Source organism: Artemia franciscana, chromosome 6 (assembly GCF_032884065.1).
Source record: "Artemia franciscana chromosome 6, ASM3288406v1, whole genome shotgun sequence".
NCBI lineage: Eukaryota > Metazoa > Arthropoda > Branchiopoda > Anostraca > Artemiidae > Artemia > Artemia franciscana.
In genome coordinates, this window is record NC_088868.1 from 26,673,272 (window position 1) to 26,691,298 (window position 18,027).

Below are 18,027 nucleotides of genomic sequence, written 5' to 3' on the forward strand. Positions count from 1 at the left end.
TCAGTAGAAAACTTCACAATGGGCTTTTATTTATAGTCGTAGCGATGCACTGGGGGATTCCCTCAAGGATTGCTTGAAGAACCCATGAAAAATTTATCGAAAACGTCGAAAAAACAAATATTTATCAACACACCACTCATTACAAAACCTTCTAATCCATCACAAATTTGCATCTGGTATACCTATATCTCAGGAACACCTGCACAGATTGGGAGATGAAAAATGACCCTGAGATCAGTCCAAATGATCATCTAAGCAAAATTTGCAGAGAAATTAATTGGCAGGATATAGGATTCAGATAAGTTGATCGTCAAGTGGTTCATAAGATGGTCCATGGAATTTTGTAGTTTAGCCTAAAATATAGGCTAAACAGGATTGTTTAGTCATCCAAAAATTCAATGATTGCAAAAGTTTATTCGCGAGGCTGTTGACAAAAGACTGAAAATAATGAAATTGTAGAGATAAAAAGAAAGAAAACTGCATCTAAAAGACAGAGAATATACAAATAAACTAAAATGTCCCCTTCCCTGCATCTCAAGAAAGAAAAATGGTTACCTTCATATAATCTTCTGTAGGACCAAACTCACTTTCATCTTCTAACTCATTAAAATTTTCCATTGTTTTGATCCATGTTGCGTCAGGGTCATATTCTTCTTCTTCCTCGTCTCCCAAAAATTCTTCATCACCAGCAAAGAGTGATTCTTTGTCTTCTTCTTCATCTAAAGTACTTTCTACTTCTTCTGACATTTCATCTAACATTTCCTGGGTAATAGGGACGGGCGGCTTTTCAGCTTCTAAGTTTTTTAACGAGCGCGAAGTTTCGGCTTCCTTGAATAAATTACAATGATATAAGGACAAATTAGCAGTTAAATTAGAACAATTGGAAAACAAATAATGTAAATTAGAGATATTACTGTAAAAAATTAGGATAAAATAGGTAATTTAAGTATTGAAATGTTAGCAACTCCTTGTGTCATAATATTTAGATACAGCACGCTCTCAATTCCCTAACTTGAAATCAGAGCAAAACCTCGGTAAAATGAAATCATCAGACTATTTTCAAAATCATGAAATCACTCCAATTAAGTTAAAAGGACAAAATAGACACAGTGGTGTTAGTCCACTATGTTTCGTTACGTGGACACAACCTTCTAGGATAGCCTTCCGTAATTTTTATTTATTTTCTTTATTTCCCTCAAAAAATGAGGAGTACGCTACAATATAATATAAAGAAAAAACAAATGATAACACTTACAGTAAAAACCTATCAAATTTGATCAAATACTTAAAAAAAAAGATACAAAAACACTTGCTAAATACTTTAGCCTATAAATCATGAAGAGCCAGAACTGTTACTAAAAAACGGAAATAAATTATGGCCTAAAAGGTTAATTTTCGCCTTATCTTCAAATGTTTTATAATGCAGTATGAGGTTTGAATTAGTTACTTAATATAAGTCACAGTTCAAAAGTTTTCCGTAGCCGAGATGCAGGATGAGAGGGGTTCCTCGTAAATATCACAGTCTGTTTGTATCCATTTTCTTCTCTTTGTTCGATGGGGTTATTATTTTTATACTGTTCATTCGGTGAAATAATTAATTAATTGGGCCACTGCGCACAGGTTACCTTCTAGTAGTGGCCATATTTACTGAATTCATTTTCTTTCTTTTATAAGTTGGGGAAAATAGAGGAGAAAAGTAAAGTAAGAAAGAAAGTTTCCATAAAGACCCAGACAGCCCTTAAATGCTGATATTATAGAGGTGTCAACACTGACCTCAAATTTCGATGAAAACGAAACCACTAAGACATGCTAAAAAAGCGTGATCAAAGCTAGTTTTTTCTTTAAAGGATTATAGACAAAGCTAAAGAGGGACGACATGATCAAGTCCATTATAACTAGGAATGGACTAATTGACATAGCACTTGCTTTTCTTTTCAATTATAAATTTCTGTAAGGATCAAAATTAAAAGTTGCTTTCTTGCAACAAAATAGCCTAAACCTAAAAAAGATAAAATCTCGATTTTGGGTGCTTTAAAACAGAAAATTTCGATGGGAGAATTTAAAATTGTTTCTTCTAAAAATGAGCACAGTGATCTTTATAATTTGCAAATATGTTCGTTTAACCCATTCTACTTTTATGTTTGTCTCTAATCAATGGTGACGAGACGTCTCACGAGAATCTACCTTTCAAGGTATACACTTGACCGAAGTTGGATTTGGTTTAAACCTGACGAGAAATAATTCTAGTTTATTCATCGTTTCCGAAGCGCTATTTTTGTCTCTTCTGAGTTTTTTTCATACAAGTATTTCAACACTTATTGAAGTTATCAATTTTTCAAAAAATTTGCGTTTCATCCGCAGCTTTTTAATAAAGTCTATAGCTTTACTTATCTATCTTTTTTGTATTGATTAAGCTTATATTAGCCAAAAAATTTTCCGATTGCAACAAAATAAAACTTATTAAGCCTACAGACGATTGAGCATTCCCCCCCCACCCAAGGGGTTGTCAGAGAATCACTGTGCCAATGTAATGCAATTAAAGATGTGGAAAACATACAAAGACTTGGATATTTGAAAAAGAAAGGGGTTTTGAACTGGAATCCAATGAGAGGGAAAAGGAAACAAAATTTGATACACTGTATTTGAATGCAATGCTTTTAAAAGTTCGATGTACAACTAATACAGTTAACTATAAATTTAATTGGAAAAGATGGTTTATTTACTGGTAATACAGCCCAGATCGCGTTTTTTTTCTTTTTATGGCACCAAAACTCCCTTTATCCGACTAACTGCGGGATTAGCTCTTTAGCGTTCTAAACACCACGGGAAAGTTAATCTTATTGAAACTTATATGGGAGTTACTGTGGGTTAAAAAGGGAGTACAGGCGTAAACATCCAGAGAATGGGTTACGCTATACAAGTTTTTGAAGTTAGTATACCTCTAAAACGTATAGTTTCAACTTACCAGTCCTAGCTGACATATAAGAAAAAAAAGGAAAAATAACTGTAAGACAATTAGCAGTGTAGAGCTCTTATAATTCTAGGTGCTATTGAGACACCTCCAATCAATGGGCAAGTCCCACCTAGTTGTCCTCTATCCCCATCCCCAATGAATTATTTATGTGGGTTAACAAGGATACTAATGCAGTAGAGCTCCCTCCATGAAGGTTAAAATTTCACCGATATAAGTTAAAAAAAGAACGTTTTATATGGTAAGCAACCGTTTTCTGAGCAAACTCTCTTTGAACATTAATGACTATCGTCAGCAAACCAACTGTTTATTCTAAATAGTTAAAAATAGCATTAGAAACAGAAATTTTGGCCTTCCCCATTTCAGCTATCCTAATATGGATATTCATGGGTTTAGCCATCCCTCCACAGAAAATCTGAAACGGTCAGTCTCGAAATTATCTGCCTAATAAGAAGGAACAAAGGGGTAGTGGAGAGGGGGCGTTTCCTTACCAGAAAAAGACATTACCAGCCAATATCAAAACGAGAAAATAATGAAATTTCTCATCCGTATTATCCCTTAATGAAAATTGTCAGGTTTAAACGCTAAATATTATATCACAGTATGCACAAACATACTTAAGTCAGTTGAAAATTAATATCTCGTCTACGGGTGCCTTTAAACCAATCCAAGGTGACAACTTTTTCATTCATTTTTTTTTTTTTATTATGGCAGCTTATTCCCAGCAGCTCCTGTTCACGCGCAAAATTTGATGCATTCGCAAAGTACCCAGATCCAGAGCCTACAACTCTTTGTCTAGGATTTCAGGTTCTACCAATCCCGCAGCTTCTAATATTTAGCTTCTAGTATGTATTATAGTCTAGAAATTTTTAGCTATGAGCGTATAGTAGGTCCAGTAAGCAGTCTCACCTTGTTAGGCATCAAAGATTAACTCACCTGCTTAGCAATCTGCGGTGTAACACAGTGGGAAGGCGGACGATACTTGTTTGATGTTTGGGTTTCGGTCACGGGGAAAAGAGCTTCAACATGCTCCCATCGCTCTGCACAAGCCCAAAGCCAGTCTGGAGTCACGAGCTGTAACAAAATTCGGCCATTCAAAACACTTGAAATGAAGCATTAACCGAAAGTCAGTTTTTAGATCTGCTAAAATTATTTCACAAAAAGGGCACAATTGAAAACAAACTGGCTGCACCCTAACTAATGGTAATTAAGACAGCCCTAAATATATTAGTCCTAGCCGAGTCTAGCCGTCCTAGCCGAGTCGGTTGGTGCGCTGGATTTGGGATCCTTTGTCTGAAAGGACGCGGGTTCAAATCCCAATGTACCCAACTGTTCAGTTTGGGACGGGAGTCAGTGGCGTGACTCTGTAAGCTTAGCCAGAGTCGACCCAGCTTTAAATGGGTACCTGGAGAAATCTGGGGAAGGTAAACAGGAAGGGTGTGGGAAAGCACAGGATGGTTGGCCCCCAACCCCCCATTACACTTCCTGGCTGAAGGGCCAAGAAACGGAGATCGGCACCGCCGGTAGGGACTGTAAAGTCTAATGCCGTATCCTTTACCTTTACCTAAATATATTAGGATATTTCTTTCCTTAAGGATTTCGCTAAGGTGATGAGCCCAGCCCTTTTTGAAACAAAGTACATAAAGCACTTACCATAAAAGAGATACTTCTTTAAAATTGAGTAAAAGCCAAATTTAAAAAGTAATTAAATCTATCACTTCAATACTGAACTCTTCACTTATTGCTATTGTTCCTACTGCCCCCATTTAAGATGATTGCAAATGCCCTGATTGTCCCCATTAGATAGAAACCTTCCTCGATTTTTCAGACTCTGAGACCAGGAAAAACTTTGAAAATCTTTAAAAAAATGACACATTTATACGGATGTTGAGACATTTGAGACATACTTAATAGAACTTACGAATTTTTTTAGCCCAATTTAGTTTCTTTTAGCAATGGAAATTACTCTTATTAGTAATTGGAACTTTTTACGCCTGTCGTTTATTTACGCGTACTCTTTTTGACACGAACGTCAATAGCATAGAAGTCTCAAAGAAAGCTCCTAAGCTTGTACCCTCAAATACTATAAGCAGGTATGTAGAGGGGGAGGGGAACCGACATTCTTTTTTCCCCTTGGAATATTTGGTAAAAGCATTCAATGGATTCTACATTATTACTTACTAAGAAATATGTAAGTCATCTATTATGTCACTTCGTCCGTAAAGAGATGGTCAATATTTTTCCTTGTCCAGAGCTAAGAAGGACTTAAAAAAATGAAACTTGCACAAGGTTAACATAAACCAAGCTATGACCTTTATATTTAGCCAAAGTCAAGATATACTTCACTTAACAACACATACTCTTAACTTTGATTATGTAATTATCAATACAAAGTAAATTCCCACAAAGTGGATTATAGTGGGCAACCCAAATTTAAGCAACTGGACTGTCCAAGAGATTGGTGCCTTGACTTTTCTTTTAATACTAATAAAGAAGTGTTTAAACTATTTAAACCTACATTCAACATAAATTACAATAAGAACCACCATTGAATCTTTTGTTCTTTCTTTTACACCTAAATAAAAAATCAGAGAGGAAGAGAATACAAGATTAAACAAATAAGAGATAACAAACAATAAAACAACAGTTAGGGCTTTCAATGTACCAAAACGTAACAAACACTCCCCCCCCCCTTTCTAAAGAAGAGTTCAAGATAAGGTAAAAAAATATTTGATCCTGTTTTTGGTAGTTGGATTATTTTTTTCGTCCACTGAAAATCCAAATTCAATAGTTTTGCTCAAAAAGTAAATGGTTAAATTTACAACTAAAGAGAGCCACGAGTCTAAAATTACTAAATTCTGCAACTAAACTATGGAAGAAACTAAATTAAAAAATTGGGCCTGAGTTTTTCAGGACTAATTTCGCATTGGGATGGATACAATCAAAATAGCGACCTGATAACTGATTTAATTATCGGATTATCAAGGTTCTTTTAAAAGAAATCGGAAGCTACTAGCGCTACCGATGATGCAAGTTTGTCCAATAGAAGTAGCAGAATTCAAAACAAGTTGTATTTTGAATTATCAGGTTCTGGATTTCAGTAAGGGTATGACTTAATTTGTTTCTGAGCTGAATGAAACATCCTGAAAGTAGATAGGTTCTTTAATTTGTTGAATTTTATTGATTTTTAAAACGTTAGGGCTATGTTAGGCCGAACAAGGACCTTTATGCCATTTCGACAAAATTTGCTCATTCAGCTTCGGCTCAATGCATGAAAAAAGCAAAAGAAAAAAAAAATCAACACTTGTATTTGGGATTTTGTAATTCCTTCAGAATGTTCCGAAATCAATCAAATATTCAGCACCTGGAAGTTTTAAACCAGCAAAGTAATTACCAGTAAATATCACTTTTCCACCATATTACTGCCCAACCACCACACCACCATGCAGTCCAAATACAGCGTCAACAATGAGTTCTAAGAGGGTAACAATAACCAAAAACTAGGCGTGTTGCGGAAGGAGGGGGTAGGGTGGACGAGTGCACTCATATTATGATACTATCACTCGCTTAAGCTTGGCTATTTGAGCAATTAAGCAGTAAGGCCGAAACTCGATTTGTGTTGGGTTTTCAATCTACACCATTTAGTTTAGAGAAGGGCCTCTATTCGAAACCCGAGAAAGCGACAAACTAAATTGGTTTATATGTAATTCAAGAGAAACACTTAAATGAGAATCTATCTGAGGCTTGTTTTCAATAGCTTCGAAAATATATCATTAGAAAACAAACTTGTGAAACAGTTCAACTTACTTTGATGTACTTCAGCTGCTGGGCCTTTTTCACCTTTGCCGTCCCAAGAATTGGAGCAATTACATGTGTAGTGGCATCTCCTTTCTGACTAGGCCTCATAGGAACTATATCTTTCGTAACATTGGCACCTAAGCTTCGAGCAACAAGAAAAGGTCTGCTCTTCTCCAGAACTTCAGTATTTGGTATTACATGACTGAAGACGATATTAACTCCAGCCAAAACTTTCGATCGAACATAAGGTAAGACCTGTGGAGAGTTATTGAAAACATTTAAGAAGCTTGTGATAGCATTTTATTTTAATCAAGAAATATGGTAGGCCAAGGGAGTTAAGTCCTGGGCTATGTATGTCCAAAATATATCTACAAATAAGGAGTAATTCTTTTCTCAGAATGGATTTAATACAAAACCTTTTGTGCTAAGATATTAGTTCAAGAATAGACTTTGTATGCGTTTTCAACCTCATTATCCATTCCTAGAACACCCCCTTGAAACTTCGGTTCGTGTATACGAATGGTTTCAAGGATATTCTTTTTAAGCTTCTACAACCTTTAGAGGTTAAAATTCTATATCTGACCTGACTTAACTGACCATATAGGAAAAGTCATAATTTAAAACGACAGTGTAAATGCTCAAATAAAGACGTTTATTTTGCTTATGGCAACCCTGTTAATAGCTCCCTTTTTAAGGATTTCAACATGGCTAACGCCTGCCTAAATAGGTAAATGTTAAGAAATCTTGTGGAAATTATCTTTAAAAAAACTTGATAAAAAAGGATGATAGTACTTTCTTACTGTTAATGCTGATTTGTATATATTTTTTTTTTGATCAAACAAGAAAGATAAGCAACCCCAGAAAATACAACTCGGGAGGGACTAGTTGCCAATAATTAAAAAAAATCACAAACCAAATCATTCAAATTCTCTCAGCTAGAGAAAAAAAATTCACAGAAGAGCGAAGCTATTACTGTTTGATTTGGCTATTTTCGTCAAAATAATTGATCTTATCGTCATTTCTGACTTTTCAACTGCAAAAAATTGTATTTTCTCTTTCGGAATGATTTTAGATATAATATTTTATCCTTAAAATATTATCATTTATCCCTTCGATGGCAGTATAGTTCCCACCAGGGAGAAGTGGTAAGTGTCCAACAATCTTATTCTACTCCAAAAGGAGCGCCTTAGCTTCGCCTCGAGTTAAACTGAGATAGACGCGTGCAATCGCCTCAATTGACAAAAAACAAAACCAGTTGACGTTCCTATTCGCTTTGATTCAGACCAAATTAAATAATGAATGACAGTAAAATAGTGATTGGATTGTTGGGCAGTTTAGTTGATGAAGATTATGAACGTGGAAGGCGATATAAAGCTCATTCGCGTCGCAGAATACTCTCAAATGAGAGTGGTAGTGATCATAGAACAAGTAATGGTTCTCGGAGCCCAGAGTTTCAAACTCATGCTCGATATGGCTCTTTGAGCTCTGAAATTAGTTCTAGGAACGACAAATCTAGCTCTCGGAGCCCACAAATAGGTTCTAGAACCATACGAACTGGCTCTGTGAGCCCCGCAAAAATCCATGACAGAAAGCAGAAGGCTTCTCCGGAAAAGCGAAAAGGTAAAAGATTAAAAGAAAACACGTCAAATGATTATCTATTCAAAAAGATTTCTGAGGAATGTTCTGGTAACAAAGAGGGTCCCAAGATCCTTAAAAAACTTGCCAAAGTTCCAAATAGAGCTTTCTCCGAGCCTTTGGAAATAGAGAAGCTAAAAGATTTATTTGAGCGCCACCCTAGGCCTTTGAATACAGATAAAATTGTTGTTCCCAAGGTGAATAGTGAAATTTGGGCTACTCTCTCAGCACGTGCTAAGCAGAGGGATGCTAAGGCACTTCAAGTGCAGCGGACAATTGTTCACTCAACCTTTTGTGTTTTAGAGGCAGTAAATGATATTCTTGAGCTCGAAAATGAGCATATCAAAGAAAAGGTTGTTAAAAACCTAACAGATGCAGTTCACATGCTTGGCCTCACCAATTATGATTTAAATCTAAAAAGAAGCCATGCGATGAAATTCGAGTTGAGCCCAGATCCCATGGTGGCATCCGCTTCATGCGCTCCCGAAGTCAAAGTCACGCAGTTTCTTTTTGGCAAAGATGTTGCCATTCCAATCATTTGGAAGACCAAAAAACGTGCAAGGGGGGGCCTACCGTTACCGCCGATGGCAGAACGAGGCTCCCCGTCCATTTTATCGCAAAAAGCAGAACCAAGACCGTCAGGAAAGGCCAAAATTCCAGAACTTTTAGAAAAGGGATCGCAAGTAGTTGGTATGTACCATTTAACATACCATGGCCTTGATTTTTATGATTTTGTTATAAATTTCAATAGGCAGTCAAAACATTTGGTTGATAATTTTAAAGCAGGAAGAATTTGTAAGTTTATTTCAAAATGGCAGTAAATATCAAGTAATTTGAATATTTTGAATATTGTGGCTTCAGGCTATAAGATTTAATTCACGAAAAGACCATTAGAAGCTTTGGTAACAAAAAACGAAAGCTTTACGTCTGAAGAAATGCAGGCTATACGAAAAGAAGTTGATATTTTATTGCATAAAGGAGTTATTATTAAAGTACCCGAGTTCAGAATAAAAGAAATACTTTTGTGTTTCTCCCGTTTTTACGGTCCCAAACAAAGATGGGTCTTCTTGGTTTATTCTGAATCTTAAAAAACTAAACGAAAGTATTAAATATTACCATTTAAAATGGAAAGTGTTCAGTCTGTGGTTCTTTTAATGACAAAAATTGCTATACGGCCTCTGTTGACCTTGTCGATTTTTATTATTCATGCCCTGTTGATTTTGATGATCAAATGTGGCTTCGTTTTGAAGTAGATTGTTGCTTTGCTTTCACATCTATGCCAAACGGCTTATCGTTTGCCCCAAGGATTCTTACGAAACTTATGAAACCCGTTTTCTCCCTTCTTTTACGAAAAGGTTACTTGTCAATTGTTTATCTAGACGATACCCTTCTTCTGGGAAGGTAATTCTTAGAATGTCAAAACAATGTCTATAAAACAGTGAAATTACTGTCAGAGCTGGGGTTTGTAATTCACCCGGGAAAGTCAGTTCTCATTTCAAGTCAAAGAATAAAATTTCTGTTTTTTCTTTTGCTAGATTCGCGATTAATGCGTATTTCTTGCCGAAAAGAAAAATTAAAAAGGTTCTAGATTTAGTTTCAAAAATTCTTCGTCAAGAATCGACTACGATTCAAAATTTGGCCGAAACTCTAGGTGTTCTTGTTTTAACCTTCCCAGCAGTAGAATTAGGGCCTTTATATTACCGGAAAGTGGAATCGTTGAAAACTCAAGCACTAAAGCACGCGAAGGGTGATTTTGCGGCTAGGCTAACTTCTGATGTAATTTCAGAATTGCAATGGTGGTTTAATATTGCCAATCATGCTTCTAAAGCAATTGAGCCTAGGTCAATTGACAAATATTTGTGTAGTGATGCATCCAAATTAGGCTGGGCACTCGTGGATGAATATTCCATGAGAACAGCCACAGGCGAATGGTCCTCAGAAGAGGAGGGATTTGAGGAGGGATCAATGTTTTAGAAACGAATGCCGTTTATCTGGGATTAAAATATTTTTCTCAGGATATTAAAGCATATCTGGTGGATATCTGCAGAGTATGTGCCAGGAGTTGCTAATATCGCGGACAAAGCATCTCAAAAATTTGATAATGAAAAAGAATAAAAATTGGATTCTAGAATATTCGTTATTTTGAATTCGTTGGTATGTCAGTCGATAGATATTGATATGTTTGCAGCTAGATTAAATTTTCGGATTAAACCATTTGTTTCTTGGAAACCAGATCCAGAATGTTTTTTCGTAGATGCATTTGCAATGAGTTGGGAGCTTCATTTCTTTTATGCTTTCCCCCCATTTAGCTTACTTCTGAGGACTCTTCAGAAGGTAGAGACAGATCAGGCAACTGGTATTTTGATTTTCCCAAACTGGACCACAGAAGTTTGGTATCCCTTACTATTAAAGCTCTTAATAGGAAGTCCTGTACTCTTACCAAATGATACTTTTACTTTGTCTCTTCCACAGAAACCGACCTTACACCATCCATTGTCCAAAACGTTACGCCTAGCGGCTTGTGTCGTCTCCGGCAAGGGCCTCCCCACCAAGGATATTCTCCTTTAACAGTCGATATTATCATGTATGGATGGCGGGATTCAACTAAGCACAGTACAGGGCTTACATTGAAAAATGGCTCGACTTTTGTGGAAGAAACACAATCCAGGCCTTCGAGACAACTGTACCGGAGACTTTGACCTTTCTTACGGAACTGTTTCACTCGGGTGTTGGATACAGTGCTACTAATACTGCGAAGAGTGCTTTATCCGCAATTTTACCAAGCCTTCAGTTAGGCAGTAATCCACATCACCAAAAAATTCTCATGCTGAACTTTAAAATCTCAGTTTAACTCGAGGCGAAGCTAAGGTGCTCCTTTTGGAGTAGAATTGATAAATTAAACGAAAACTTACCAAGTTTGAAGTTTGATTGTAATTCTACTCCAAAGAAGGAGCACCGGCGTAGCTGAGAGTTCAACTGCCCTCCCAATTTCCCTTCCCGTTGAACTCTCAGCTTTTCATCATGAGCTTAACCACCGCATACTACAACGACTTTAAAATACTGGTTTTGGTTTTGGTCAATTGAGGCAATTGCACGCGTCTATCTCAGTTGAACTCTCAGCTACACCGGCACTCCTTCTTTAGAGTAGAATTACTATCAAACTTGGTAAGTTTTCGTTTTATTTATCAATTAATTTGCTGTTTCAGGAAAAATAGGAGTCTTAGTCTCAAACAATGGAGCAACGAACATTAAATATCTACAAAAAATAAGCTATTTTAGCATTATTTTCTATGGACGCCCATAAGAAGGGGGAGGGGAGGGCACCGGCTCCCTGGCTCAGTGACACTGCCTTATATATTTTTTTTATTTTTGTTTTGAGATTTGCATTATACAGCATTGGAAGTTCCAATTAGGCCCGGTTTTAGCCAGTTTTTTAGATGTTGTGCTTTTTTTATGATTTTTTTTTATTTTTATGGTTTTATGACTCCGAAATGAGAAATCGGTCCTTCGGAGCTTGTGATAAGACTTTTTTTTTAAAATTAAATATCCTATCTCCCCTTTCTAAAATTACGCTTATGGGCGCCCTCAACCCTTCAGGTGGAAAGGTCCTCAGACATTTTGCAATATAGTCCTCGCTAACCTTACACTTTGTCAAAAGCAGGTCTAGCAAACTCCTTTATTTGGTCTTGGAAGAGCCCTTGTAAGATAAAGAAAAAAAAAACTTTCAATATAAAAGCTTTAATTCAATTCAATTTAATTCAGCTTTAATTCAACGTACAATTCTGTCCAACCACAATCCATGTAACAGTTATCTTTTAACACGTGGCTAGTGTTACATAAACATATGTCACAAAACTCAGAGCTTTATCAGCTCCTAGCTAGCGGGCTTTATCTCGAAATCATTAGGCTATTTGGCTAGTGGTCATTTTTTCCATTAATTTAAATGACAATTAGCTCCAATCAGTTAGCTACTACCTCTAATCCAACCAACAGATACTTTTTAGGCTAGTTTAAGAGACTCCAGATGAAGATTATCTACGAGCCTTCCACTCAAATTTGTATTGGCACATCAATGATTGATATCATTGAAAGCGTCTTGAAGCAGCAGGTAATGCATCTTATAGCATCGTCCCTTGCCTCAGATAATTTATTTTAGATTTTTTCAAAAACTAAAAAAGCAGATTTATATGATTAGCATCAAATTGTTAGAAGTGATGAAAGACATGAAAGCCATGGCTATTTAGAGCAAAGCCAAAAGAAATGTGAGAGGTAAAGCATAACCCTGTTTCAGAATTGTATAAAAATAATAGCATTTAACCTTTTGACAGAGAGTCTATCATCCATCCTAGGGTAGAATAAATATAGATAAACATAGAGTAAGGGTAATTCAAACGACAACAGGAATTACAACAGAGATGGCCGAGATTTCGGGCTGATTCATGACAGACAATATCCACTGGACTTGTATGCAAAACGGGGGACTGAAGTCGTCTGGCCTCATAGGCGGATATGATTAACCAAATACTCAACTGAAATCAAAATTATCGAAAATGACAGCTTTAAATTATAGACTTTTTAATTATAGACAGCTTTAAATTAGAGACAGGTAGTTTACTTAATGCTGAATGTATAAGTAAATAAAAAATAATGAACATAAAATGCCTCAGACATCCAAAAATAACAGTCATTTATTGCAAATGACTGTTTACCATAAACTGTCGAATAAACTAACTGTCTAATTCGAAAAAAAATTTGAAAAAATGAGGTATTTTTAACTTACGAACGAAGAAGGACCTCGTAACTCCGAACTCTTATTTTAAATCCCGACCGAATTTTCTGTCATTGGGGGGACTTGGGGGGGGGGGAAATCTCGGAAGACGCTTAGAGTGGAGAGAAAAAATACCTCAGGGATCAAAAAATAACAGTCATTTATGGTAGTACACAGATACTGCAAAGACACTACAAAAGAGATATCTCAAAAGGAAACTAGGATTTAAGAAAAGTAAATGAGCAAGAGTAAATTACCGTTTTTAGGTCTGGGAGTTTCTTATCCCCTTTTTTCAGGAAATCATCATACATCTCGTAGAAAGTTTTGTGAATAGATTTCAATACGTCTTGTAAATAAATAAGATAGTCATCACCGTCACTCGGGTCCTCAGCTGAATGATCAAACTGGACTGGCATGTTCCTTTCATTTGTTTGATCGTCCTTCTTTTGTTCATTCTCACTCTCTAAGCTCTTGTCAGTTAAAACATTGTCTTCAATTGGTGAACAGTCATTTTCAGTGTTTTCAAATTCTTTTTTAATATCACTATTCTTATTCTCTTTGTCTAGGCCTTCTTCCATTTTTCCACCGCTCTTTTCTTCCACGTCCCTGTCTACAATTGGCACTCTGATACTGTCAGCAGTCTTTTCTTTAGTAACATTTTATTCTTTGCCTTGTTCTCTTTTAGGTTTCTCTGAAAAAAAAAAAAAAAAAAAAAAAAAAAAAAAAAACGAATTCAATAAGTGAAAGGATTAAGGTTACAGAGTCAGGGAAGTGCATGGTGATGGCAGAAAGAAGCAAATTTGATCATTGATATGAGACATGAAACAGCGAAATTTTTATTTCGCTGTTTAATAAGAGGAGTCATCGAACTCCTCTTATTAAAAATTCATCAAACAGATAAATGATGTACAAGTAATGGCAAACAGTGTACTACTAAACGGTGTAAAAGGTGTACTGATACATATTCCGAATCGACAATTGTAAAATTAGGCTGTTTCAAGATTTGTCCATTTTAGTGTCATGTGTATATAGCTCCATACCTCAACAAATATTTAATCTACTGTGCTGTCATATATACAAAACAGCAGAGAATTTTATACTCTACACAATAATTTACAAGTTTGATTTTTTTTTTCTACCTCGTTTCAGCTTATTACCATATAATGTCTTTCAGCGATTTTCACTCATTTTTTTTTCCAAAGAATTGGAACTGAAACAAAGCACTGCCGGAACAGCCTAAAGAATTAAAAAGGCATTTGGCAATAATAACGTTAATGAACGCGCTGACTTGGTTAGCAAAATTTCGCTCCAGAGCTTTTAGTCTCAAAGAAGGGTCCCGAAAAAGTCAACCTAGAATAATCCAGGACAATGATCTGATGACTCTGGTCGAGACCCAACCATCACATACGACAGGTGGGATGGCAGAAGAGCTGGATGTCCAGCCTATTTTGGTTTTGATGGTTTGAAACATTTCGAAAGGTTAAAAAGGATTGAAAAACGGGTGCGCTACGATCTGAACGATCGAAAAATATTTGTCACGTTTCAAGGTCTTTTCTTCTTTTTGTTGCGCAACCAAAACGATCCTTTTTTGGATCAGATCGTTACGTATGGTGAAAAACGGGATCCTCTATGACAACAGGAAACGTTCAGGATAGTAGTTGGACACAGATGAGCCACCCAGGCAATTTTCAAAGGTAAAAAACACTAAAAAAGGCCATCGTTACTGTCTGATGGTCAGCGGCTGATGTGATTTGCTATAACTTTCTGCAACCGAAACAAACCATCACAGCAGAGTCCAATTGTGAGAAAATCGACAAAATGCACCAAAAATTGCACCAGTAGCAGTTTTGCTCCACGACCATGCTTGTCCACACGTCTAACAAATTACCATTCAAAAATTAGACGAATGACGCTCTGAAGTTCTACCAAGCCCACCATACTCCTCAGACCTTTCGCCAATCGACTACCATATTTTCAACGACTTTGATAACTTTCTCACCGGTAGAAAATTCACCAGTCTTGACGAGGCGAATAAGGCATTCGTCATTTTTTATTGAAAATCGAGCACCCGATTTTTATGCCGACGGAATAAATCGACTCATGTTATGTTGGCAGAATTGTAATGAATCAAATGGTTCTTGCTTCGATTCAATTGAAAAAGCCATCAGTGAGATATTACAGTTTGAAGAAGCCTCATAAAATCAGGCAAGCCAGACTATTGCATATTATCATGCAAACGAATTTGGGCGTTTGGGCGATATTCGGCCAAACGAATTGGGCGATATTGGGCATATCGCCCAAACGAAGAAAAACAGAGTTTTACCCTATTAGCCTGGAATTAGCCAAGAATCATCAGGACTCAAAACTCTTTTTTATGCAGTAAATACGGTATACAATTCTGAATGCCTATTGACTGAGTTATACCGAACAATGTTTTTTAATGTAGTATCTTAAAATTCAAGTTGAAAAAGAAATAAATTACTGAATAATTTCATCATTGAAACATTTGAAGCTCTATTTTCGCATTAAATGGTTTGAAAAACCCAATTTAGTTTCAAATTATAGCTTCATTTTCAGTTACTATGAATTTAGCCTCGTTCTGTTGAGTCTGACGTCGCAGCAATAATAAACTTAGCTTCCAAGCATAACGAGCTCGTTTCCACCGAGTCCAAACCCATACCATCTCAGGCAACTGAGCAGAAAAGGATAAGAAAATATTCATTTTCTACTATATCCACCATAGATAGAATTCTTATGGAGGTTCATAGATGTTTCTTGAATTAGAACCTCCGCTACTGTTTGACTACGTCAAAATATATATATTGAGGGGTACAGCTAATTGCAAAAACTTAGATGAAACACTGCGTATAAATGTAATTATAAAAATGTAATTGTATCTCAGTCTTGCTTTCAAATGGACCTTACCTGCGAGGAAACCAAATGGAATTTTGCAATTGTGTATAGCTATACATGCATTGAAATACCCAATGGAGTCGTTTTATAGAATCTGAATGAATTTAAAGTCACAGAAAAAAAAAACTATTTTTAGTAAGTAATGTATAAAAAATATGCATATTGATAAAAGAAAGTTAACTTATTAAGTTAATCCATGTTTTGAAGTGACAAAAATAAAATTCTCGTTGAAACGCTTTTTCTAAATAATGTTAGAACAACATAAATCTAAAATTACTTATTTCATGTTATCCGGAGCGATTGTATTTAACCAGCAGTTGCAAGACAAATAGAGTTTAAATTATTTTGAATGTTGTTTTGGTGGAAATTGAACGGGTTGGGTTTTATTGGATTGCGTTCACGACGAAATTTTACTAATGTCGAGGTTGAACTAATGCTAAATTCAGCCAATACAAATCTTCATAGAATTCTCTGATTGGCTGATGTCAATAAGAAAATTCTTATTGGCTTAAATCATTGCGAGTAAAATCTCAGTACTAGAAAAATTTTCATTGTGAAAGGACCTTAAGAATTTTTGGCGCAATAGTCGAATTCAACTCGTTACATGTACGCTTACAAAAATTCCCCTGCTTTTAGATAGACCTAGAAAAAAGACGCTCTATGCGAGACTCGCCATTGGGACTGTCTAATTCTTTCTTTTCAAGCCCTGGAGGGGCATGAATATCACCAGTTCTTTGGAAAAAATGATACGGCTTCACATGGATTAGATTCGGTGCGAAGTTCCATACCTCTTCCCTGTCATCAACGATGCAAACAAAATTATCCCCACATGGAAACAGGGCCCTAAAAGGAGCCTGAATTAGCATGGAAATCGAAACGACTTGAAGCATATTCCACTCGTGTTTTTGGTAATTAACAGTTTGGCTCATATGTTCGTCATAAATCGAAAAAAAACAATTTTAAATCGAAAACAATTGAACATCAAAAAATTTTTTTAAACTACTTCAGAATAGGATAATTGAACATAGGTTTATATGTACCTAATATTCGTATTTGAGCTTTTGCAATTGCACAATTCGGTTTTAAAGACAAATAACAGTTAACGGTTTTTAACGACAAAGATTTTAAAGCCTCAGACACGAGTAATGCTTAAAACAAAGACAGAATGGTAGTTTCTGAACGAGTGTTAAACACACTAACTGCAGTAAATGAATATGGTTGCAATTTGTAATTAAGTTCAATTTTGAATAACGGGCACTCAACAAAATCTAGGAAAAAAGAACTAAATATAAATACAAACTATAGGCATACACGGGAATGGAGAACCGAAACTATATTTTGAGTTCGAAATTGTTGTTGTTGCTTCAAGTGCTCATGCCTACTTGTTAAGCCTCTAAGTATCCCTATTTCCCACTGTCTAATCTGTAATTCTCTATCTCCTACTTGAAATATTTAAGTCTCCACATTGTCTAGTTCCACTTATCTTCATCATTTTACTACAAGCTCATTTGTTCGTTTACTTCTTTGTTCCATCGGTTCTGGACACTTCTGGAGTTATATTCTACTCTCTATTAGTCTAATGTTGTTTTCATAGTTTTCTTTTTATTGTATTTTTCTAAGCAATACAACTTTCTTTCTATCTATTACCGTTGCGGGTCACTCTCATCATCAACGTTTCCACTTCTATAGTTTTGCTGTAGATTAAGTTTTCAGTCTTGGCAAGGGTGGACAAAACCGTCCTTTAGTTCTCGAACATCAGTAGACAGTCTAATATTGCTTAAAAAAAAAAAATCCTTCCGATCTACATTATCCTGCTAACCCTCCTCTTGAGAACAGCTTAGGCAAACAGTTCTTGGTAATTACCTTAGACGAGCAAAATGCCACATTTGTCCTTCAGCCGTAATAGTTGCGAAATATACTTGATTTACTTGTACTTCAGACA

At 36.0% G+C, this 18,027-nt stretch overlaps 1 protein-coding gene across 1 annotated transcript in view; it reads right to left on the reverse strand.

Annotated features, from left to right (window-relative positions):
- Positions 1–18,027, reverse strand: part of LOC136028530 (uncharacterized) — a 47,982-nt gene that overhangs the window by 4,083 nt on the left and 25,872 nt on the right. Inside the window, 5 exon segments of the mRNA XM_065706375.1 lie at positions 556–828; positions 3,908–4,045; positions 6,779–7,024; positions 13,430–13,829; positions 17,949–18,018. Of these exon segments, the coding sequence (XP_065562447.1) occupies positions 556–828; positions 3,908–4,045; positions 6,779–7,024; positions 13,430–13,829; positions 17,949–18,018 (1,127 nt within the window).